Genomic DNA, 25958 nt, shown 5'->3' on the forward strand with positions numbered 1-25958 from the left:
ATCCTCTGATCAAGCCTAGATGTGTACGTTGTTTTCCTTTTTCTGACTGCTGTAATTCTTCTGTGGTACTCTTCAAGAGTAAAGTTAGAGCCGCTCTCATTTCCCAGGTCATTAGATAGGCATTTCCAGCATTTCCTCTGTACTGCAAATAAATAATCACAGTCAGTAAGTCTGCTTCTGGGTTGATATGGTATTAAAGCTAAAAAATAATGTTGGCTGTAGACTAGAACAAAGATTTTCCAGAATCGTGTCTATGTAGAATATTCTGCTGGAAACTTTTTGGAATAAATAGAGACTTTTTTTTTTTTTTTTTTTTTTTTTTAACCATTTTTTCAAGCTTGAGTCATAGAAATGAAACTGGCAGCCAGCTTTCATTGTTTGCAAGCTCTACAACAGATGTGAAAGAACCTGAAGTATGGTACAACCAGCAGTGGCTGCAGCATAAAATGTCCACCTATAGCTTAAATGGAGTAGTTTGTTACAGCTGCCAAGCTTCAACTGAGAGCTCTGTATCTGTGAACTTGTTCTGGTTTTGGTGTGTTTACAGTCGCTATGGTAAGCTCTGCTACCACTGGCTCTGTGCAAGCTGTGCAGTATCAGGTTTGTTTGTATACCTTGGTAGTGCTGTTCTCTTGTGTTTTTGGCATGTCTCTGGCACGTTCCTAGCAGCAACTTTGCTGGTATTGTCAAGGCCTGCCTGCACCAAGGCTCTTCTCAGAAATGCCTCTTATAAGTCAATTACCTTATAAAGGATTTATTTTTGTTTGAATGATGCCTTTCAGGCTCTGTTCTCACTAGCCCACAAAGCCGTTTCCTATTTATATCTGATAAGGTAATTTGAGAGGCTCATCTGTTCTAGGCTGGCTCAAATTTAAACAGAAGCTCAATTTTTGTTCTGTTCATTAACTTTCCTTATCCTGCCTTAGTTTTGACTAAGAATTAGAAGTAGCATCTCTTAAAACCTGTGTGTAAAGTCATTTCAGGTTTTTCATATGGGAGGTCATAGACACAGCAGTCTTAGCTCTTGATCAGAAAATAAAGAATATGTTGGCTAGCTGGCTGATAGTTTTTAAACAGGCTTTGGTGTGTTGGTTGAACAAGTTTCTGAAGTCAGCTAACTACAGAAAAAGTTCCCCAGGAAAAATAATTTTATAGCTTATATATAGCTGTAGGGTTTCAAAGCTGAAATTGGGAAAACAAATTTTTTTTTTAACATTTTGTCACAATGGGGATTTATTATTTACTTATTCCATGTAAATTTTTATTGCAAAAATGCTTGCTTACATCCATGGAAAACCTAAAAGAAAATGTTTAAAAAGTGTAGTGAATAGCTGAATGCATCCACCAAGAAAATGATTAACTAGCTGCCTGTAATGTATGCTTCTTTTAATTAAGTCAAAGGGAACAACTTCACTTTTTATGGTCCAATGATTATATGAATAGACATTATGCATTGCATTTCAAACAATTGTTTGATGGGAGGTAAGTAAATAACTTGGTTCCTTTTTCCCTTTTTCAGCAATAACGTTGGGGATAATGGTGTAATTGGTGAGACCAACCAAAATGGCTCTACTCCTACAATACACGACAGTTTGAGGCTAGAAGCTCTTCACTCACAGAGCTCATCTGGGGCAACGGTTAGTATGCTTTTTGGTACTAACGTTTTCACTTTATACATTGTGTTCTTATCACATGGAATTTTGTGCAGTCAGATGCTGCTGACTGAAAGCAGGTCTGCTCCAAGTTGGAAGGATACTTTGTATAACTACAGCTATTGGTTAGCCTTGACCTTGTCTCACAAGTTTAATTTTACAAAGCTGAACCTGCTGTAGATAATTCTGTAAGTCTCAAGAGATGTCTTGAGCATCTATAGATGCTCTATAGATACTAAATGACTTGAAAATCTTGCCAAAGTCAACTAGTTTTCAAGGCTGCTTTGAGAGAAAGAAGAAGCTAATGCAGTCAGGGCAGTTTCTCATTCCCTGAGAAGGAGTCAGCTCCTGAAACGTTGGTAACTTACTTTTGTATAACTGGACTTACGGTTATAAAATAACAGTTTGATATTTAAAGAAAACATAAAACCTGATTAAAAGCTAGGAGGTAAGCTACATGAGGTTAAAAATACATAGATTTCACATCACTAGCCATGCTTTCTAAATCAGTTATTGTACGAAGTTATGAAAGTGGTTTTTGTGGACATTATTTAAGAAAATTACAAGAAGTTTGAAGAATAAAGTGTGCAAAAATTAGGAAACGGAATGAATGCTATCTGTGTTATCTTAAGCTACTCCCCAAGTACACTGTGATAAAATGTTTAATTATGTGATCCCATACTATTCTTTCTACAGGACTCCTGCCTCATTCAGTGCAGAGGATGGTTAGTGATCTCTGAATAAGTAGCTATTTGATACTTCATTGTCTTCATTTTTTTCCCCCTTTGTGTCCTTATTTACTTCAAATTATTCTGAATCAAAAGTATTTCCTCATTTCCTGGACTGTTTCTACCTTTTTGTAGCATCTGTATGATTCACAGACATTGACAATTTTTCTTTTATGGGAAAAAATATTTTCCACCTTGTTTCTGTCCTGGTCCCCAGTATTCTGGTATTTGTCCAGTCTGCAAACTCTTTTTTTTTTTTTTTTTTTTTTTTCCAGGAAACTTGTCTGAGTCTCTCATTTCCAAACATGTAGATTGGGTCTAGTCAAACCTAATCTCCTCTTCTTGCTGCCAGGCTACCACTATGAAATAGAAGGATGTAGTAATTATTTCCTCTTAATTTTGGTGCGTGTCAGCCTGAAGAGATCCATGTTATTTTTTCCTGGTAACTTTTCGCTAGTTCTCCATTCTTGCTCCTAGAATGTTTCTCTGCAGTATTGTGTAGTTCAGGACTCTCCACTGCATAACAAACATTGACCTGCTTGTGAGAATCCAACAAGGGCCACTGGCAGTGATCACTGGGGAATAAGGCATTAGATATATGAGGACAGGCAGATGTCCTAAAATCTATGTAAGACTAAAAGAATGTACTGTCTTCACTTTCCTAATGGAAGGGTATGGAGAAGACTGAGCACACTCAGAGCTGCAAGGTAGAAGACTAAGAGACAGTGGACAAAAGTACAGTTGGATACATTAAAAAAAAAAAAAAAATTTTATTCATTTACTTTTTTTTTTAACTGAAAGTGTGGTCAAATACTGGAAGAGATTGTCCAGAGTGGCTGTGAAATCTCCATTCATGGACATATTCAAAGCTATACTGGATATGGTCCTGAGCAACCTGCTCTAACTGTGCCTGCCTTGAGTATGTGTGTGTAGGGGAGAAGAGTTTGGGCTAAATGACCTCTGTAATTTCCTTGCAATCTGAATGATTGTAGGATAACTTAATGGTTTTCTCCTCTAATTTTTCATTGAGAAATTGCTACCAAGTACTGGAGACAAAACTTTTTCAGCTACATGTTTTTAAATCACTAAAATGAGAAGTGGAAAAGATGAACTATTTTAAGAAGGTCTAGATTAGGCGCTGCGGAATGTTTATAAAAATAAAATCTTCAGTTTTCTTTCTCCCCAGATATAACACACACAATTACAATGATGCAATTTGGAGCATGGCTGTTCTATAACCATCTCCATCACCCACCCTTCGTATTTTGTGGAAGGTACACATCCAAATTTCAATGATTTTATTGAATACCAGCACTGTAATTAACCTTTGATTAGTTAACTGTTGCACTGATCTGTTGCATTACATCTATTTCTTTTCTTCCAACAGAAGTTAATATATAGCCTTACCAATTTTGTGTTGTTCTTGTTTTTAGGACCTGCCAACACGGGAAACTATTGAAGATCTCAAAGGTATCTGAAGGCATTATAATTCCTTTTCAACTTTTATTTAATCCTTGCTTGCCACAAAAAAAAAAAAAAAAAAAAAAAAGACACAGATGACCCTGCAGCAGGATCTGTCATGCCTCATGTTAGGATCTGAATAGAAAAGATAACAAAATCTTAAGGGAGTTCTCACAGAAGGTTTCTCAGCTGTCAGCTGAGCTGTTTGGACTATAGCCTTTTGGTGAGAATGCAAGTAGCTTTCCCTATTTTTTAATAGAGAGATATTAAAGAGTTTTCCTCCCATGCTTTTGGGAAACTCTGTGTCTCTGGAACACGTTAAAAGAGGAAGCCAGTCTTCAGGTAACATGTTAAAACCCTTAAACATCTTCTGACTGCAGATATCTTTGCAGTTTTTGCTAGCTAAATATTTTACCTTGATAATGTATAGTGATCCTGTTTGCAAAACCTAACTCATGTTACATCTTTTATTAGGGATTACAGTATTAGAAGACCAGTCTGTACCACCAATTTCATCTACCTCACCTGGTATCAAAGGAGACATATTACCAGTTTCCTCAGCGTCTGCTTCAGGTTCTACAACATCAGCAATAGTGTCAAAACCAGCTGCTGTGGAAACACTTTCTGGAACTGGAATAAATCAAAGCGGAGAGAATGAGCAACATGGATCACAAGTTGTTCTCATGGACAAAGATGCAGCTAAAAATTTCTCTAATATTTCTTCATCGCAAGGTGATATTATAAGGACTGGAGTTTCTTTGGAACCATGGGACAGTGAAAATTCAGTTATTTCAGACCATTTAAGTAATCCGAGAAACCAGAAAAGAGAGAAATTACCAGATGGCTCACTGCAAGCAAGCTTTACCAGTAACTGCCCACAGTGCAGTGCTTTTGCAACCAAAGATCCTGAGCTTGTGGAAAGTTCTTGCAGTGCTGATAGTACCAATGAAGACCTTGACTGCTCAGATAGTGAGACTGCTGTTGCAATTGTTGACAACTCTCTTCCTGGAGACCAACTGTGTGAGCCCATTAAAATTGTCATCACAATGAGCAGCACACCAAACAGCACCCTCAGTGATCTAGCAGGCTCTGTCCATCTGAGGGCTCTGGGTACTGAGAGAACAAGCTCAGCTCTTGAGTCCGGTATAGTCACAGCAGATTGGCAAAGTCAGCAGACTAATGAACAGCTCAGAATTCCTGTTATAACTTTTGATTTGTCTGATGACAGCAAAGGTAACGACTACCCAGAAATTAGTGAAAGTGAAAGAACTCCAGAAATGTTGAGGACTGATCTGTCATCCAACCATTGCTCTGGCTATGAATCTGGTGATGGAGTAAAAGAACACAGCAATCCAGTAAATGCTCCTTCAGAAATGATCACGTGTTCAGATCCAAATCAGAAGAAGGCTTCTGAAAATGTCCAAAACATGGGTTTGAGTCCAAAGGAAGAACTACAGAGCCTAGATCCTCAATCCTGTAGAACTGCTCATGAAAAGAGGCACATGCGGGTGCTGAGTGTAGACAGTGGTACAGATGTGCTTTTAAGTAAGAATTCAGTGGAAGCATCTGACAAAGAGAAGACTTTACCTACTTCTAAATCTGATCTAGAAGCTAAAGAAGGACAGGTACCCAATGAGTCAAATTTTCTAGAGTTTGTCTCCCTTCTGGAATCCATTAATACCTCAAAGATGAAGGCATCTAATCAATCTACTGTCAAAATGGAGGTTACAAAAGAAAATGTCCCTGCTGGAGGTATGATGCATGATTTACAACTTTTGGAATAAGAAAGTTGAGATTAGTTACATTGTTTATAGCAGCTTGGCCTGAAATCTGCAGTAGAGTGAATAGAGAGAGGAGAACTGGTTTTGTTATTAATTGGTGGAAGGCTGGGCTTGGTTGGAATAGGGTGATTTCAGGAAAGTGTGATAGTGTCAGCTGCAATTTCTTGAATATTACATTTTCTTAAAGACACCTTTTGAAAAAGCTAATGCTAACCTCAATGTGTGTCTAGTCCATATCTAATGTTCTGTGCATGTGACAGACCTGGACGGTGTAAAAATCAAGAATAATTCTTAAAAAAAAAAGTGTATAGTTAAAGTTTTGTACCTTCTCTTACGAGGTGCATGTTGAAAAGTCATCTGTGTGTGTCTGAGTATGTAGAAAGCTGGATTTGTCACTAGTGGTGGCTCAACTTCTAAATAACTCATGTGTGCATGTGTTCCTCAGCTTCCTCCGTAGATATGTGTAGCTTTGTAGTTAAAAATGAAACAATCACATTCTCAATGTGTTTCTCAACAGTTGCTGAAGACTAAAATATTTGGGCTTATGGGAGAATGTTTGTCAGTGGGGTTTGTTGAAAACATCAGATATTTTTATGGAAAATAGTATCTTACCATGCCATTTTCCATTTAAGAAAAAGAGTTATGTTTAAAAAGAAAGGGAAAGAAAAAAGCTTCTATTAGTTCATTTTAAAACCTGTATGCAATCTAGTTTGTAATTCTAGCATAGGAATATCTGGTTTTACCCAACACTTTCCTTGCTGTCACCAAACTCCGACTCTTTTCTGTTAGGAAGAAGCATTACTTGTAATGTCTTTAGCAGCTGTGTAGAAAAGACTGGAAAGCCTGTTTCATGAGGATGCTAGATGAGGTGCAGTGGAGCTGCGTGGAGTGTTGGAGTACTTGCCAAGTGATCTGCTATTTCCTGGTTAAGAAGATCTGGGCCAAAGTAAAATGAGACCGCCTATTTTCTCCTCCAAAATGTTCTGTAAACTTTAGATGCTGTAATAGATTGTTCTAAGGTAGCCTAAGAGGAAGCAAACTAAATGCCTGTTTTGCATTGAACTTGGGGAACTTACTGATACTCAGCAGCGCAGCTTTTCTACATGTCAAAACTGTGTTCTTTTCCATAGACTGCTTCTCAGACACCTCTTTTCCTCTACCTCCCCTCTCCCCCCTAAAAAGCTTTCATTATATGGGAAACACACTAGTGGTTTCAGAACGTCGCATTTATAGAATTAAATGGCTTTCAGATGAATAGTAATTTTCAGAGTAACGTGAGAAGGGAGAACTGTCTCCGTAAAGGAAAGCAATCAGAATAAGTCAGGTTATTCATGAATTCCATGACAACATACAAAACAAACTTGATTCATGTATGTATGGTTATTGGAGTTTAGATCTGGCAAGCTAAATTCTTTTTATTCAAACCCGAAGTCCTTGGGAAACATGAGGATTCAACACCAATCTGATATTTGAAGCGGCCAAATGTGAATTCCTTACCTTTCCATTTTCTGAAGTCTATATGTTTGTCAGGCATTGGAGTTAATCTGCACACAGCTAAGCTGCCCTGTGCTTTTTTGGGGCATGCTGAGCTGTTACGAGACCCGCAAATGTCCTCCTGGGTAGGGGAGTGATACTGCAGTGGCTTTGGTCACCGTGTGGTGTCTGCAGACCTCGTGTTGATGCTGTGGGAAAAAGGCTACTCAGTCCAAACTTCTTAAGCTGGGGAGATGTAGTTCAAAGACAGTTGCTATTTACAACAAGTAGGCTTTATTTATTTTCTTGCTTAGTCAGAATGTGCTCTTTGCAAAAATAAATTACTGTCATTACTGGCAGCTTCCCCACAGTAAGATTTGATTTTAGGAATGAGAAAGCCTCTAATTTGTTTATAGCCTTGCAATTACAAATGTGCTTTTAACAAAAGAGCATTTTAAAGCAGATTTGAATAAACATTCCCTCTTTAAAGTGGTTGTTTAAAAAAAAAAAAAAAAATGTAAGGAGGCAATATAGAGCAGGGCAAAGCTATGCACCCATCATTTTGAGGGAGGAGGTTGTCTTTTTGTTTCTTTATTCTTTTGACCTTGCAAACCACTTAATTGGCAGAAGATAATAACAGATGGTCTAGTCCAAGGGAGCATGAAATGCACCTCACAAAGGTGTTTACTGGGAAATGTGAGAAACTTGGCAAGTTCCTGGAAGGCTGTGTATTTGGAGCTGTGTGGAAGAAGGCTGATGTTTTGCATATTTTGGAGAAGGCAGGAAAACTTGTGAATCAGAACAGTCTTGAAAGTGAGTGAGTGAATATTGTAGATGGTTCTTTGTTTGATGTGTGCACCCTGCACACACTTGTGAATTGTGTGGAAACAGAAGTTGCATCATCTTCACCCAGCAAACCCTTTGCCAGTAGGCAGCTCTGTAAAATACAGAACAAGAAAACACTAGCAGGGATGCCAGATTTAATGTGTTAAATATAGGATGTAAAAAAGCCAGCTTTTAAGAGCTGCTGCTGTTCTGTTGACGTTGTATCTCTTCTATGTTGTGAGAAAGTACCACTGCCACTGTTGCTAAAAATGACTTCTGGACCACTATCCTTCCAGTTCGGAATCAATTTTTCACCGCCCTCATAATGAAAGCCTATGGAAGGGCAACTGCAAATTTTCTGTATCCTGTGTATTATGTAGGGAAAACTGGGCTTATGGTCTGCTTTGTGTCATTCTGCCATGCTGGGGAGCAGTAGAACAGATGCACGCCTGATCTGTGCAGGATGAGGGCCCATGTTGCCTCTGCCACAAGTAACTTGAAATCTGGAGCAGATGGTGTTATCACCAGGGGACAAAGCCAGCTGTGGGAGTGGTGGGAACCCGCATGGCAGAACCTGAACAGGGACCATGTGGCCTGAATTGAGATGTTTTTCAGGCTCTTTTTAGAAAAGGCACTCATCATCCTGGTCAGTGCAGAAACCACAACCTTGAGTTAGTTCTTTCGGATCCCTAGCAATTACACTGCTCCTATAAAAAAACTAAGATGTACTTAAGTGGATATTTTTAGATGACTTAGTTTTTCCCCCCACGTGTAAGAAAGAGAGCTACAGCCTGCTGTGTAATCCTGGGGCAGACTGATCTTCTGCATCGAGCCACCAGCCCCAACAGCAGTTGAAATGTGAGGCTGAGGCAGGAGACGCCTGGAACACGAAGCCCCTTTGGATGGAGGCTGGGGGGCGGTGAAGAACTCACTTTGCTCACTGTGATGCTTAGGCTGTAAACAGGCTTCATAGGCTGTGACCTAAAAATTTCAGACTTTTTAAGTGATGTTAGTGTGTTCAAGGGCAAGGCTGACACCTGTAAAGAAATTATGAAGCTATTTCAGAGGTTGACATTCTGACATTGTTAGCTTTAATGATTAGGTTACTTACCTGAGACCTCAAAAACCATGGTTTTATTCCCAGCTCTGTTATTGGCCTTGGTGATTATTGTGAGCAAGTCACTTCTGTGCTTAAGTTTCCCTGCTTTGTGACAGGCACAGCAAGTACCAATAGTTTTTCCTACTGCTTCAGTATTAATGTGGTAATCCTGATTAATGGATGATCTTATGTGTTTCTTCACTGCCCGTGGCAAACCTTTTATAGCAATTAGTGGATTGCATCAGATTTACTGACCACTGCTGATGTTTGGGGGTAACCAGCTTTGCTACTGTGTTTTTTTTGTTTGTTTTGTTTTGTTTTAAATGTATTTCTAGCATAGTAGGCAAATGTAAATTGTGAATAAAGTACTTAAGCTTCATGGGTATCCAATATTTTTACTTGCTTGGGCTGTTCTGAGGAATTGTCTTGGGCTGCATATAAAGTATATAATATAGTTGATATATAGAGGTAACAAAACTACTTTTTAAAATGTTTTTTAATTACAATGTAGTAAAGGGCAACAAAAATGTAAACCTAGCAGGCTGGATATGTGCAAGGTTCTTCTAAGGTAGAAAGGATGAAGGAAGGTTTGGGAATGTTGATTAAATTGTCTGGTTTTAGTCTATAATATGTTACCCACAGATATGAAGGAGAGATATCATCAGTCAGAGAGCTATTTCATTCTGAGTACTGACAAGAGCATAGAATGACTTGAAGTTAGTTATTTCTGCAACGAAGCAGGCAACAAATGCAGTTCAAAGTGAAGCTTTCTATTTTGGAGCTTAGTGTTGTGGGAAGAAGTAGATTCTGCAACAGCAATTAAAGAACAGAAGAGGCTTGGGCTTAATTAGCTTAATTCTGCTTGACCAGATTTCAAAACAGATGGTGTTTGAAATTATGACAACAGTGGCATTTTAACTTGCAAGATTGAGTTGTGGAGATTGGAATGGGGATATGCATGTAAAAGACAAAGGAAAAACATCTGGGAGACAGGAGAGAGGGCACAAAATGATAAAGATATGCTGAATAAAATTTACTGACCAAGGAAACTTCATTCTAACTGCCTAATAAAATTTAAGGCAGTGTTAAAACGGAGACTAAAAATTTAAACTGTTGTTTTATTTTGATAACTATTTTTATGAAGGCTTTAAAGTGCCCTTTAAGCTGTAAAACTGTCAGACTTTTCCTGGTGATCTTGGTAAGGATTTTACCAGGACACATGTTATGCTCAACCAAAATATAAAACAGGCATACCGACCTCCACCTATGTATTTGTGCAGGACTCTTGTACACCATCCTTCCACAGGCGTGATGTAGCTATAGAATCGTAGAATACCCTGAGCTGGAAGAAGCCCTCAAGGGTCACCGAGCCCAACTCCTGGTTCCACACAGCACCGCCCCAAATCCAAACCCTCCGTCTGAGAGTGATGTCCAAACGTTCCCTGAACTCCACACTCGGGGCCGTGCCCACAGCCCCGTGCAGCCCGTTCCGTGCCCACTGCCCTGTGGTGCAGCACCTGTCCCCAACCGCACAGCCCCTCCCCTGACGCAGCTCCATGCCGTTCCCTCGGGCCCTGCCGCTGTCACACAGAGCAGAGCTCAGCGCTGCCCCTCCGCTCCCAGTGAGGAGCTGCAGCCGCCATCGGGCCTCCCCTCAGCTCCTCTGCTCTGCTATGAGCACACCCAGGGGACCTCAGTGCTACCTGCCTTACAGATCTTTCACCATCTTTGCAGCCTTTCTTTGGACACTCTCTAAGTAGTTCTGTGTTCTTTTTGTACTGTGGTGACCAGATCTGCATGCAGTGTCACAGCGATGGATCTTGGTACTTGAGATGTAGCGTGTAGCTTCCAAATCCACAACCAAGTTATTTGCTGAGCCCAAGCCTGTGGCTGGGGCTTCTGCTGGCCCAGCTGCAAGAACACCTGAGCTGTGGAGCAGTGCTGCTGGCTCCATGTCTTGCCGAAGTCCCTGGTGATGTGCAGCTGTGCTGTGTGCTATGCTTTTACTCTTCTTTTCGTCATGGTATTTCTCCTGGTAGCTTAATGTTGAGCTTTGCCAGAGAGCATTTTGGTAATGTGGAGCTTGTTATGCACCCTATCAGGACACTCCTTGTCTAGACATCCCTATCTCTGTTTAAATTCTGAAGGTGTAATTCACTTGGAAGAAATGAGTGCTTATGAAAACTAGTCACAAAGCCATAGGGCCTATCTGTCCAGGGCTGGAAGTACTTATTACTGAGGTGTTGACTGACTGGCATATAAAGCCTGTAAGAAGCAGGACTGTTTATGTTTTTATTATCGTGACTCTTTACTACTGCAGGAGAAAAGTCTGAAAGGTTTGTGGTTTGGAATGGGGAAGAGAGACATTTTCTGAAACCACCAGGTAATCAAATTAAAAAATCTTTTTTGTTTCAACCCTAGAGCCAGTTTTGGGCAATGTGAGACCAATTAGATTTTAAAACCACAATTTCTGATCTCTATCAGTCATTAATGCTTGAACAGCCCAAACCTTTGGCAAGATGATTTTGATGAGATGTCTATGGCTTCTGGTAGAATCTGGCATGATTTAGAGGATGCTTCAGTAATTTATGGTTAAATAAGATACCGTTTTTATTTAAGACAATGTTAAAATCTTTGAATAGAGAGAAAGAAAAGCCCACCAACCTGTTGTTTTGTTTGTTTGTTTTAATAAGAGAAAGTAGGTTTGTAAGACCTATTAAAGTTTGTCTCCCTGTTTAATAGACACAAAGCTTTTCCCTAAACCAGGCTTATACTCACTATACTGCACATGAAGCCAAAATCCCTTGTGCTCCGTAAAGAGATACAAGACCTGGAACATTTTCAGTTCTAATGACATTTAAAAAAAATTTTCAGCAGGAGCCAAAGGAGCTGCTGTTTCAAGCAAGAGTTATGTGGTGTCTTTATTTCTACTGCTCATTCTGCCCTATCTGGTTAGGCTTGTGATTGTGGTCTGTGGCCCTGGTGAGGTTCTTCACATTTGATATTGCCTGCTGTGCTTTGAGCTAAGGGCCAAGACCTGCTGGGGTCAAAGTGTGATGGTACACTTAACATTGTTCTTATTCTTCTGGATTTTACTTTTCTTAATAAAAATAATTGGGCGTTGTCTCCAGAGAGAAGGGATTCTACCATTATACAGTGAGGCTGAGGAGTTTGTGCAGGTGTCTGAGCCTTTAAGATTCTCAAAGGTTATGTCTTGTTAATTGAAACTGTTGCATTGTGTTGGTGTGGAGATGCCCTAATTCCTGAAGGCAGGTAGGTTTATAGAAGGAAAATTGCTACAGCAGCTGATGTGACTGGAAAAAATCATGGATGGGGTCAGGAAGGTCTGTGCATCCAAAAGTCGGCCTGCTCTCTTCAGTGGTATCTGTTGGCCTAATGAAAGTTAGTACTTTTCTCTCTGGAAACCTTGAACCTGTTTTATCCTTAGATTATCTTAGCTGTGATAACACTGATTCTTGACTGGGGACTCTTGCAGGTAGGGATAGTAATTGTTTTGGAAAGAAATATGGTTTAGCAAATGGAATTTCTGTGTTTTGTTTTTTCTTTTTTTTTTTTTCCTTGATGATTACATTTCTTAGGTGCTTAAGCAGCAGATATTGCTAGAAGTCTGGGTAATACATATCCATATGCCCTGCTAAGTGTAAGAAGCAAAGAAGCTACAGGAGACACTGCAGCATCTCTAGCAGCACAACATTTTTTTTTCTTAAGTATTTAGTTGTGTGTCAGCTTATGGTGGTGATGAAACCAACATTTGTTGCACTTTAAAATCCTGCAGTGGAATTGCAAAATGTTTTGTTGTTCAGTGTGAGTGTAAGTAACTAAAAGAGATCATCACTTGAAATTTTTTATATGTAGAAATAAATGACACACACACACACACACACACACACACACACACACATATATATATATATATATATATATAAATGATGTCACTTGCAAGAGGTGATATAAATTGGTGTATCCAGTGTAGTAGAAACGGGACAAATCCATTGTGTGTATTTTAAAAATCTGTAGTTCAGTATTTTCCAAACATAGGGGAAGCTTCTGTGAAATTATTTAGCTTGTTTTTCTCTGTACTGCATCAGGAGTGTGACTAGTAAGGAAGAGAAGTTGAGTAGCTGTGTAGTTTCCGTTGCAAATTCCAGATTTAGTTCCTTTGAAGATGCTTCCCTTCTTTTTGTAAAAGGGAGTGAGGCAGCGCTGCTGCTTTTCTGCTGTCAGTATGCATAGCTGGGAAGCAAGCTGTAGTTCTTTAGAAGGCAGACTCTTACTGCTATGGGTCAGGGAAGATTACTGCCTCTGGATGAAGAGAAGGAAAGCAGAAATTCTCACTCATTTGTCCTTTGTATCATGCAGCTTTTTCTTGAAACAGTGTGTTTGCTTATCAGGTCAGAATATCTCCTCATCCAAAATGCTCTGTAAGTTGTTTAAATGAATTATATAAGTCATATTAATGTTTTTCATAAAACTAGTGTTTGCTGTTGTTTTAGCTTTTCTTTAAGATATTTCTGTGCAGTTGTAATGAGCAACACTCTTGACAGTCATCTGTGGAGACTGTCTCTACTTCACTGCCCTGTTTTCCAGATAGCCAGACAACAGAGAGAAAAGAAGAAGTGATGGGAACAGAAAAGCACCGTGAGCAACTTCCTAAGCAGGAAAGATCAGATGTACAAAGCCAAGATCGTGCTAGTACTAGTCCAGCACTACCAGAGTCTGCCAAATTTACAGCACTGTAAGGCCAGTTTACTTTACAATTTTGTACTTCAAAGATATGATGTAATCTGTTTTGTTTCATTGAGTAGAAATGACACAAACCTTTAATTAACCTCTCGTTCTTTCTGTTTTATTGAGAGCAAGAAAAAAGTTCCTCATAGTAGTTTTGAAACATTTTTGTGTCAAGTTACCAGGGCAACAGGCAAAGGCAGATAATCTACCGAGTAACTTCTCAGCAAGACAGTTCTGTCTTGCAAGTAATAAGTGGACCTGAGGCGTCTGTACAAGATGAGCTATCCGTGGATGCAATGCATGTGTTCATAGATGAAAATGGTGAGTTTCTATAGGTGGAATAATTGTAATGTGTGAAGAAATTTCTGTAGAAAATTTTAGTCTTCCTGAGAGGATACTTCTCATCTTGCCTGTTATGGATTGCATGTTTTCTGTGTGTGTGAAAGAAGATGGCTTAGTCATATCAGTAAATGCACTATCAGATTAGCAATTACTTGGGTGTTCAAAATGCAACCACACAGACCTGAAGTCTGTACATGCCATACATACCAGAAGTTTATCTTCCAAATGTCATCCTCAAGAAGTGCAAACACAGAGCCTTTGTGCTGGGAGGGGTGGGCAAAACCTTCCTCCTCTTTAATGTTGTCTTCTCCAGCTGAGTTTGAGTTGGTGCTGGCTCAGGCTGAAATCTCTCTGATGACATTGTGGTAACTTCTGTTCAGAATCCTGATCTGCCTCCTCTTTCAAGTGAATTAAGTAGAGAAGTGGTCTTAAGCCCATGCTTGGAACAGAATTGCTCCACAGCTATTACTAGAGATTGAAGCTGAAGCTGATTGATGCATGATGGTGGTTTGTTTGAACTCTGCATGGAGCCCTGTGAGGTCCTGGCCAACACCTTTGAATTGCAGCCACCACACTTTCCCTTAAAGCTGCCTTCAAAACCAGTGTGAATGAGTATTCGTGTCAGCTGGGATCCTAATCCCAGCGTTTTTTTGTTTTTCTGCTGATTCCTTCTGGCCTTCCTCTCAGCCCTACAGTTCCTTGTGTGCAGTGAGGCTGAGAGCAGCAGAATAGCATGGCCTCAGGCTTGAGTTTAACAGGGTCTCTTCATTTCTTCCTGTTGAGCAAAAGGAGAGTGCAATGTCTTTGGTTTTAGCAGAATTTTTCACTGTTTTTACCTTTTCACCTCACCTTCCTGAGCAGAAAGAAAAGATTTGTTCTACAGTGAGCTTATATTAATAGATGGTCTTTCCATTTACCTTACATGCATTTAAATGACAGCATTGTCCATAAGCCTCTTATGAATGTGTTTCTATGGATGCTGTTTTGATTTGGTTTCTTTGCCATCATGGATTCTTATGCTTAGTTATGAAGAAGAGGTCAAAATTTCACTTGAATTTGTCTTGTTTTCTGTAAATTTTTCAGTTTTTTGAGTATTAATTTGCTTTCTGAACTTTAAGATAAAGCTAGTTTGCGAACTGAAACCTGATATATATTTATACATGTGCCTAATATTTTTTGATAAATTTGTTTGCAAAACAAATGATCATATCATGTAACTGAATTCTTTAATATAGACTTTTTTTTTTCCTGAAGGGGAAATTAGATCCTGTTATTTAAAGGCTGGCTGTCAGAAGGAAGGAAATTTTCGACATCAACTATCAAACTGTGATTGCATTTCAAATGCTCAGTAAGTAAACTCTTATTTTTAGAAACCGAATTTTCACTGCTGGAAGCTACGAAGCAGATTGTAGATTTGAAAGATGTGTGTGAAGGAAGAACACTGGAGAATAAATGTATTAACCTATTCTAAAGATGTCAAAGTATGCAATTTTATTCTGTATTAGAACAGCAATTGCTTTGTAAGAGTATTGATGTGAAAAAGTGAAAAAGAAAACCAGAACTAGCCTGTGTGATTTCCATTACTTTCTGGGAATAGCCAAAGTCAAGTGTGGCAATAGAAATGAGATTTGTGAATAAAAGAAAGTAAGTGAGACCGTCACCAGATATTCACTCAGTCTTATTGTTTTACTCATTTCCCTTACTCAACAGGGTCCTATCAGTATCAGCTACTGACACCATTTCCTCTCAATTCAAGCAGCAGAGCTGTTAAACTTTCATGAAATGTCTAATGGTAATTTGCCACTCTGAAAAAGGGATCTGAACAGTTTTCTTTTTTAAGGTCTTTTCAGAGTGATTGCACAAATCCCAGGCTCGCTACTGTGGTTTCTGCTGTCTGATGTGACATGTTGTTATGCATGTTTATAAAAAGAATTTTAACTAATTAGAAGTATTTTTATTGAATTATATGTTTTTCATATTGTTACAGACATTTGTAAGAGTGAGGGGATGAGAGGGTTCATTGTATTAATAAATACTGTTCTTAAGGTTTTTGGCTTTCAGTGGAGAATTTCAAAAACTTCAGGAATATGTTAAGAATATGCTAGCATTATAGATAAAATGCTGTTGTGAGATACGTGAGAATAATACTCTTTATTTTCAGTGGATGAAGAAAAAAAAATCTGAGTTCATCTGTAATAGAAATGTTTATGCTTCTTCAGCAGAAAGGGAAAACAACCCATGGTAGAGTCTAGTTTCAATCAAACATCTTGGTTAGGAGTTATGTAACTCCTACAACTTTTTTTCCCCCCTCTACCTGCTACAGAATAATGCCCTCCTATCCCCATCCCCTTCGTGCAACTGAACTGAATCTGTCTTAAATGCATAAATGGTTTCAGGTCTCCTGACAGCTTGCAGTTAACCTGTTTTTATCAAAAAAGGACAATCTTCTCTAATATGCAGTTCCTTCTAAATCTGTCCATCTGTGGACATCTGTGTCATTTGTCTTGCGCCTGTGTCTTGCTGTACTACAGTAAATGCAGATCTTTAGTTTGTGGTTTGCAGATGTCTAGAAATGTGAACTATGTATAAAGGAGTCTGTTAAGTGTTGTTAGTAAAAGCAAGTTTAGATGTTCTCTGCAGCCATTGACATCTGTTTAACATAGATCAGTACCTTTGTTGGAAATCTTGGAATATAGTAGCAGTTCAGACTGTACAGAACAGAACAGCGAAGAACAAAACAGCGAAGATCAGTGTCTTCCCACTGCTTTACTGTTTTTTGTATAGGAATAGAAATGCAGAACACAAGTTTTTCCAAGAACAGAAAAGTAATAAAGGAAAGTACAAAGCAGAAATTCACAAGAAAAACTAGGAAGGAGGACCAGGAAACATAAAACATGCCCAAAGCTGAGTTTTGCAAGAGCAGTTTGTAATATCTTTAGATCAGAGAGATTAATTACATTTGTTGTTCAACTGGCAGTTCCTAGCATCAATGCATACATTGAAGGGTAGCTTGGGAAGGGGAGGATTTTCATTTTCTCTTCAGTTGCTCACCATCAAGTAAGCTTGCATTTAAATGATACTGAATGTTTATAGCCTATTAAAAATAGAGGAAAACTCTTATTATCTCCCTTAAAAACAGTTCTGGAATGAGGCATCTCTCCTTCCCCATTCCCTCCTACCTCCACCAGCAGGCATGCGCAGCACTTAATGTCAGGTTAGTTTCTTGTTCATAGCTAAAAGTGAGCCAAATAGTCACAGTTCTCAGGTAAAGTTGTTTTTATTATAGAAGAAAAAGGCAAGAACACAGAATTAAACAAAGCACAAGGCATAATCGGCATTTGCTTCAGTTACAGTCTCTTCTCTATGCCTCTGTGGAGAGCTCTCCAGAGGAATTACTCACTCGAGGGTAGGCCCTCCTTTGACAGAGATGTTTGGTAAGTTAAAGTGATAATACACATTCCCCAGGTCAGTAGCAAGTCATGTCTTGAACTGTCATTGTGAAGGATAGGAGGACTTCCTGGTATAACTTACATACCCCACATGCTTATCTACCACATTGTTCATTGTGTTGTGCAACAAGTCTGTACCAACAGGAGGTGCTACTGTTATGAAAGGGTAGTTGAAAATAGACATGAAATGCAACTCTGTCATGTCCTTAACTTATCTCCAGACCCATCAGAAAGTTAACTAAAGACAAGACAATGACTCTGACAGTGCTTTTACGTGAGTATAAAAAGATTTTTGTATGCAAGTCATCCAAATTCAATCTTATGAGCTCAGAGCATGTGGGAGAAATTAATGCCTGGATATAAGAGGGTTGCATCTTCACTGAATAGCAGAAATAGAGTTCTGATCTCAGCCCAGATTTCAGAAGCTTATGGAGAAAATAGATAACATAGATCTGCAGTAGACAAATATAAGCTTTTAAAACATTTTCACCCATCATGCTCTGTCTCTAATACTTAGATGAAATTTCTCCTAAAGCAAAAACATCAAACTGAGTTGAGGCAGTGAAGCCCAGATGTGTGTGAGCTGTGCCCTGATGCTCCTCTTTGAGAAGACTTGGAGATGTTGGCCCAAGCCAGGTGGTGGCAAGAGGTTTCTGGCTCTGGGGCTGTTGGTAGAAGCAGAAAAGCAGAGGTGCCAGCACACACTGGACTGTGGCACTTTTTGGGTAGGAGCGCAATTCGGAAGAGGGTTTTTATTAGGGAGTATGAGCTGGTCGGTCCAGGATAATTTAAGTGGCATGTGAATTGGCCAAAGGTAAATACCTTTTGAATAAGTCAAGTAAATCTGGATAAAGTATTTAAGTCTATGAAATATTTAAATATTACTTGAAAGAAGCCATTAAATAAAGCCTTGAGGCAGACTAACTAATGATTAACAATCTTAAATTCAAATTATAACTCACTATTTCTGTCTACTGAATCCCACTATTATCTGCTCCAGCAGTAAAACCTTAACCAATATGGCATTTCACAATAGCAATTAGTAGGAATTGAAATCAGAGTAGTATTTCTGTGGCCTGTGAACACATTAATCTGATCCTCTTGGCACGTGGCTTCTGAAATGCATTTATCACAACTAATGCAGAGTCTTAACATTGCCTCTTTCTCACAGTACTGGTTTGGTGTTATGATTTTTTGCTTTTGTGTGCTTCTTTCCCTTTCTTGGCATGTAAGGGCTAGATGGACAACCTGAAAGAATAAAAATGGATTAAAGGATGCCACACAAAGCAGATGTCTGAGTTTGAAGGACTAAAGCTTGCTTTCTGCAGAGGCTCCTTGACATTGGAAACAATATTGTTAGAAGGAATTGGCTGATTTCAAATACTGTCATCGCTTCTTTTTGACTCTGTAGTGATATGATCTTTAGAGTATTCTCTAACTTGTCAGGGTTAATATGTATTCCACTAGATATTGTAGTAGTTGAACTAATAGAAGTCATTACCTTTACCAGCAGTCCTTGCCCTGGAAGCTTTCAGAGCTTCTTAAACATGGATAAAGTTGTCTTAATCATTTCTAAAATGATATTTTGGGAATTGGAATCATTTCAAATTAGTTTCCTATTTGTGTCTCACCAAAATCTCTCACTAATCCAGCTTTTAAAGAATTTTGATAGTTACATTTTAAGGTAGTCTTTACACTCTTTACACTGTAATGATTGTGTGAGCATACACACACATACAAAGAACAGATATGTTTTTCCCATCTTAAACCTCGCTTAGGCAGGGGATTCTTGTTGCTTTATTTGGTAAATTATTTAAACATTGGCAGGTAGCTAATCAATTGCCCAATTACTGTCCATGTGATTACCCTGACCCCGCTTCTGACTGTTGTCTTGCCAGAAGCACCTGTTGCCAGCGGTCACTGGAATGGATTCCTTGCAGAGCTAATTGCCTCTAAATTTGATGCCCCCATTAACTTGCCAACTTCTCCTCTAGCAATAAATTGCTTTGTGACAGACTTTGACATGAGAGAAATTGCAAACTGTGTTCTAAGTTCATGAATTACATTAGAAACCACTTACAAAAAGGCCGTTTGGATCTGTTTTGGATCTGTTGGACTTAGAAACTTGAAAAGCCATCTTCTGACCTGTTTCATTATGTTCTTTAGCAACCTTTGTTTCTCTACAGTGAATCCTTCATATTTCTGTACCATGTGGCTTAGGTGTGTGATTGGATTCTGGGATGGCAAAGGAGGACAAGGAAGTTCACATTTGTGTAAAACTGGTGCATGGTATAAGCCTGAACTCCCTTTTTGCGTGATTAGTCTGTCTTTTGAATTCATTTTTGCTAGGTTTGAAACCTTACCTGTATAACACAGTTACAATAATCAGAGTTTTCTTCCCATTGAACTGGTGATACAGTGTAAAACTCAGAATCATTAGCAATAATATCCTTTAAAACATGAAGTGAAAATATGTCCATGTTAGACCATTTTTAGAGATTTATACCTGTTTTTGGGGCTATTAGAAACAAGTTGGAGTTTGGTCTTTACCAATTAGGAGGTGTCATTTTGCATCCTTTCTGTCTGCTACTGTATGACAGAGAGCAGATGTTTCAAAGGAATTTTGTTAACTACCTTGAATGTCTCTTGTAATTAAATAACTGAAGCAGTTTTCATAAGCATTCAAAAGTTTAATATTGGCTATCAGGTTATCTAGGAATTACGTGTAAAGTGGCTCACAAGTATCAGTGAAAATATAACCCCCTAAAATTACAGTAATCATAGTAATAGTGTTAATAATTTCTGCAGCAGTACGGTGATCTGTCCCCATTACAGAAGTCAGTAGTATCATGAGATATATATCAATGCCAAATGCATGAATTACACTGCGAGACTACGATTGCATACTCTATGCATACTTGCTTTACCAGGCTGATCTGTTTTTCAAATGTTTGACTGCTTTTCTGTATGTCCTTGCATACTGGAGGTCTTTTTCAGAAGGTCAGGCAACCTCTAGTGTGTTTGTGTACATATCTGTATTAAGAAAAACATGTCCATATTCATTATCTCTCAGTAATGTAGCTTTCCTCTATGTATGTTTGAAATACTGTGCTCTTAGAATTCTATCTTTCTCAATTACGTGGATGTCAGAGGTTGATCAATAGGCATGTTATCCTTTCTGGTTTCACAGCTATGAAAAACTGTTCAACTCATGTAATTTAGTGCTGTTTTTTTCTCCCAAGTACCACGTGCTAAAATAATATACTGCCTGAATCTGTAGCCTACAGAATTTGAATATTTGCATACTCTTTGATTCTTAATATGTGAGGTGTTCATTTTATAATTCAGTGGTGGAACTCAGGACCTGGTCATTATCTGCTTCCTTAACTTAAGTTGCAAAGACAGTAAAAAGTAAGCTTAATTTAAATGTGAGGACACTTATATGATACATGTTACTATTTAATAGCATATAGTATATACTATAATATATATAGTACATATTATTATTCATATATATAATATAAACATAATAATATATAATAATAATAAAAATAATATGTATTATTAAAATATTACTAATAATTTCTATTTAGTTTTGCTCCTACCAAAAATATGATCCCAATTTTTACTGTGTGTAAAATTCTGTTCTTTGTGGTTGGAGGAAGCTGGGGCACGACATCCAGTATCATGATACGATGTTATTAAGTATAATAGTTGTACTCACATATAAATCCCTCGAAATGGTCTAATGCTTATGCATTCAGATTATGTGTTCTTTCTGCTTTGTCGTTTGAAATAAGTTTCTGATTGGGAATATCTACAAAGGAACTACGCAGAGCTTTGTGGTACTGCCTGAAGCAGACTGTAGACTTGCTAGCATGATGGCACTATAGAACTCATGTGGTAGAATCATAGAATCCTTTGAGTTGAAAGAGACCTTTAAAGGTCATCTAGTTCAACTCCCATGCAGTGAACAAAGATGTGTACAGCAACATGAGAAGAGATTATTGCATATCACTGAAGAATGTACCGATGTAGTATAATGGTAGTTACTGACCTAGTATCTGTTGGTGTTTGAGCATTTTGCTGTGTCTTTACGTTTGTTTCTATTAAGCACCAAGATTTTTGTGGATGTGTGTGCAGAAACAGATGTGCTGTGGCTAACTAGACTTCGAAAAATACAGAAAATACCAACCTGGCAGTGCTTGCTATGTTGAAAAACAGAGTAGCTCCAAGGGAAAATGTTCTTGTGATATTTTTTTCTAAAGTAGAATAAAGAGCTACTTTTTGAGAAAAGGCAAGTTTTCTTTCTCAAGTGAAGTATTAGCTTTCAAAAAGTCAACTGGAGTTGTCTCCTCACAAGCTGTAGAAGCATTTGGCCATTTTTATTTCTTTCCAGAAACACTTTTAAAAAACACTTTTAAATTTTATTTCATAATAATGCAATTTCTGAGGATACCGTTTGTGCCCTTTTTCTTCTTTCCTGTGTTAAACTCCGGAGAAGAAAACAATACTGAACCTCTCAGGCTTGTGCAAGATGATGTCATTGATTTTGAAGTTAATAGAACTGGTGTCTATGTAGAGCAATCCAGATGTTTGCTGACAGCAATTCTGCTTTGTGATGCTGAAGTATCTGATTCATTCACGTACTTTGATAGGTTCACATGGTGGACCTCTTGTTGCAGTTAATCACTTTGTGTCTGGCAACAGTCAGCTTTAGGAGGCTGATGTGCTGTAAATGTGTAACATAAAGTAGAGTTTAAAATAAATATGTAAGGCCACAGAAATGGATTTATGGTGTGCAACTGAGAGCAATAAAGAACTGGAACAAAATGATTAGACTTAGCCACTTCTGAGAAAAAAAAGAAAAGCATTTTTATATTAGATGCAGTTTCTCCTTCCTGCCTTGACAGCTGAGCTGAATGAAAATTTGAAATCTCTTGCATATATCTAAAACTACCTTGCTGTATACCTTTCTAAAAAATAATTAAAAGATCTAGTTTGTCTTCTTCCACTTTCTTCATAATATATCAGTTTTGTTATTGCAAATGCAATTACTATAATATATAATAAAATCACATAATTTCATTCACATATATAATTGTATTTATATATTTTTTTTATTGTTATACATGGTTCATCTACTCCAGTATATGTATTGCACTTTGTGTGTTCTGTGTGAGTGATCCATCCTCTAAATGCTTCACTGTTTGAGTGAATCCGAGCTTCTCAGAAGCTTTGTTATCATTTGGCTTTTAAAATGTTTTTCCAGTATAGGTAGAGAACTCCATTAAGAAAAAAAAGCAACTGCCTCTTTTGTAGAGGTTTTTTTTTCTTCTTTGTTTTGGGAAAAAGGGCTTTTTCAACATCAGACAGGCTGATAGGTTAAAAAGAGCTAATTGCAGCAAAACAGTGTCCCACAAGTACTAAAAAAAACCCCATGATTGAAGTTACCTGCCAGTAGAGCTATTAAGTGCCATGGACTGCTGGCATTTCTGGCCCTGGGCAAAAGAGGAGAGCTTCAAATCAGTGAGTTAACTTTCTTGATTTACATTCACAACCATGAATAATCTGTTGAGGTGAGTTGTGCTATATGAAGGCATCTAGCTGAATGCCTTAGCAGTACTATATGTCTCCTGTGTAGATCCATTAATACTTCAGTGTTTTCACCACTGGAAAATTCTCTAAACTTGTGAGGAATAAATCTCAGAGAGGAAGGAAATAGGAGGAAGTAAAATTAAGTATTTTTTTAAAAATTTTTTTAGTTTTCATATTTCAAAGTGCCATTTTAGAATGAGAAAATACTGTGCTTCTGAAACATCATTTTCTGTATTTCTCAGCAAGGTGACCTTCTGCTCTAGCAATAGCTGCTGACTTCATTTTGAGGAAGAATTCTGAAGGCTGCTCAGCAGGTTGTGTTATTCTGCAACTGAGCACTTTTTAGATGGATTAAGCAAATATTTTTTAGCTTCTTCTCAGATTTGGTGATTTTTAGGTGAGCCAGGTAGCTTAGGTGAAATGCCTTTTGAACATAAACATGAGCACGTGCAGGTTGAAACTGGTCATGTTTGAATTCTGACATTACCACTTATTTTCCTTGGAAAAATAAAATACTCTTTACCAACTCAGTAGCATTCTGCTGGGTTGCTAGGTACAGGAGAAACACCTGTGTTATCATGGCCACTTAAAACTCCTTTCCTATGGTTGTTTTTTTTTCCCACCCCTTTTGCTATTTTAAAACAGAGTGAGGAGAGCCACACGATGGCAGCAGCACCCCGCTCAGTAATGGAGCAGCAGAAGCACAGTGGTTTTGAGGGTTACTTCGCCTCCCTCCCCCACGGTTCAGGTGGAAAGCTCAGGAAAACAATTTAGAAGACTGGAGATGATGGAGCAGTAGGTGCTTTCAAAGCATTAATTTCAGTAAAACTGCATTTTCTCGAAAGGCATCCCCCAGGTTGTTAACTGGTCTGTGCTTCTTGTTTTTTAGTTTTATTAGTACATTTTTCTTTACTCTGGAATGCAATAGACTTACAAATTATTAGTGTTACTTGCTTGTTATTAAGATTAAATATACGTATATGTGAATACAGAGAGGCAAGGGTGAACCAGGTGGATCCCATTCCTACACCTACATTAAGAAGTACACATGACTTGTAGTATTCATAGTGCCTGCAGTGCCTCTGATAACCTTGCACTGCAAGGCTTCTCTCTGTAGTATTTCGTCATGAACATAGTATGTTCTGCTGCTCATTCTGTAGTCCATTCCAAAATGGGGGTCTTATCATTTTCTGTCATGTTGGTAAGTCACTGCGTCCAGCTCTCCCATTCTATAAGCTTGAGTCCACTACCTTGTTGTTAGGGGTGGTATTATTCTTTGTTTTTAAACAGATGCCAAAAAAAACTTCCTAAATCCTGTTGTATAAGTAGCAAATTGTGAACAGATTAGGAGAAGTATCATCTTTAGTTTGCACTCCCCTCAGCAGTAGCCATTAAAGGAAGTTAAATTATGCATTCAGAATGAACTTTATTCTCTTTGAGACTGTTGATTTCTTACCAAAATAAGTGCAGATTGCCTCTTCAGTTTTACCATATTTGCTCTGATTGGGTATGTCATGTAATCATTCAGCCTTAACGCTGCTATCACTTTCGCATATTTCAATTTTCTTATGTAATTTGGGTTGCTTTCTGGTTTTCAAGTCATTCTATTTAATGGTACAGCTGGTAGCTGTAAGTCATCATCTGCTTAAAAAGGCTGTTTCCACAGCCCGTGGGTTTGTCTCAGTGCCTGGTTGCATGGTGATCTGGTCAGGTTCATGCTGACAGTTCTGCAGTGGAGACAAGTGAGTGGTGACTGGATGTATAGCAAGAGGTCTGCGTGGTGGTTAGGTTTAATTATGACGAGAGAATGAAACGGCAGGGGAGGCGTTTTAGGTGAGAAGTAAAACTGCTGAGGTGTAATGGTGGTAGGAAGACCTCAGAAATGTGATTGAGTAATGGAGGTGCTATCAGGGAGCTGTGGACTGCTATTGATCCTGTACTTCAGTGTCACTTCAGGCAGCAGTGTTTCTACCAGAAATTGACCATTTTGAAAGGATGCAGCTAGGGCTTTTGGAGTTCCCATTATGTTGTTAGTGCTAGATGGATCTCGTACAACCAGATTGCTTGGGTATCAGTTCAATTTTGAATGCTCCTCAGACTAATGCCTTGGAGGTAATTGTTAGATGGGCAACCTCTGAGTTTCACTGAGTTCACAGCCAGAGCTGTTTGTCTTAAGAATGGGGTTTCAGTGAGTATTACAAATAGGTTTCAGCTATATCATGACATATTATTATAGCTGTGGATATTTGTGTTGCACATTGTTGCACTTCGTAACCCAGATAGCTGCCTAAGAATGGGATGGGCGCTTTCTTGTTTTGAGCTCAAGAAGGAAGCTTTTCTGTACTGCTACTGTTGTGACCTTGTTTACAAGGTTGCCTACCACAATTTAACTTTCTCTTAAATACAGGCTAAAGTAAAATTTAGCCAAGCCCTGCAGAACAACTTTATTGGCCTGGGAATCTGTTGTAATTTTGCGGCATGCCTTTATAATGAGCTTACTTTAAAAGATATTCAGAATTCAGGCCAGCTAATCCTTAACAAAGGATTTGACTTAGGCTGGGTTATATTTCAATTGTTTGAGCAAAGCTGTCAGCAGTATAAGGCATATATACATACGTCCCATCAAACAGTAACCAGAGAGGGAGAAGGGAGATTTTTTTTCCAGTTTTGTGTAGTTGTATTAAAATACTTTCAATGTTGTACTTTGAATGATGTTCTCAAAAAAAAAAAAAAAAAACTATGGGCAGGGAAAAAATCTTGGCTTTGTGACCGCTTATCAGTAGAGGGTGCTGTGAATCTTT

At 38.4% G+C, this 25958-nt stretch overlaps 1 protein-coding gene across 1 annotated transcript in view; it reads left to right on the top strand.

The window, feature by feature from the left end:
* The window catches only part of PCNX2 (pecanex 2), a gene marked incomplete at its 3' end in the record, with an annotated part of 150273 nt that overhangs the window by 7007 nt on the left and 117308 nt on the right, over positions 1-25958 (top strand). The window contains exons 3-8 of the mRNA XM_079550866.1: positions 1520-1637; positions 3814-3850; positions 4316-5593; positions 13628-13775; positions 13944-14089; positions 15365-15458. Coding sequence (XP_079406992.1) covers positions 1520-1637; positions 3814-3850; positions 4316-5593; positions 13628-13775; positions 13944-14089; positions 15365-15458 — 1821 coding nt within the window. The remainder of the gene's footprint in view (positions 1-1519; positions 1638-3813; positions 3851-4315; positions 5594-13627; positions 13776-13943; positions 14090-15364; positions 15459-25958) is intronic.

This window comes from Tetrao urogallus (assembly GCF_951394365.1).
Source record: "Tetrao urogallus genome assembly, chromosome: 2".
In the NCBI taxonomy this organism is placed as follows: domain Eukaryota; kingdom Metazoa; phylum Chordata; class Aves; order Galliformes; family Phasianidae; genus Tetrao; species Tetrao urogallus.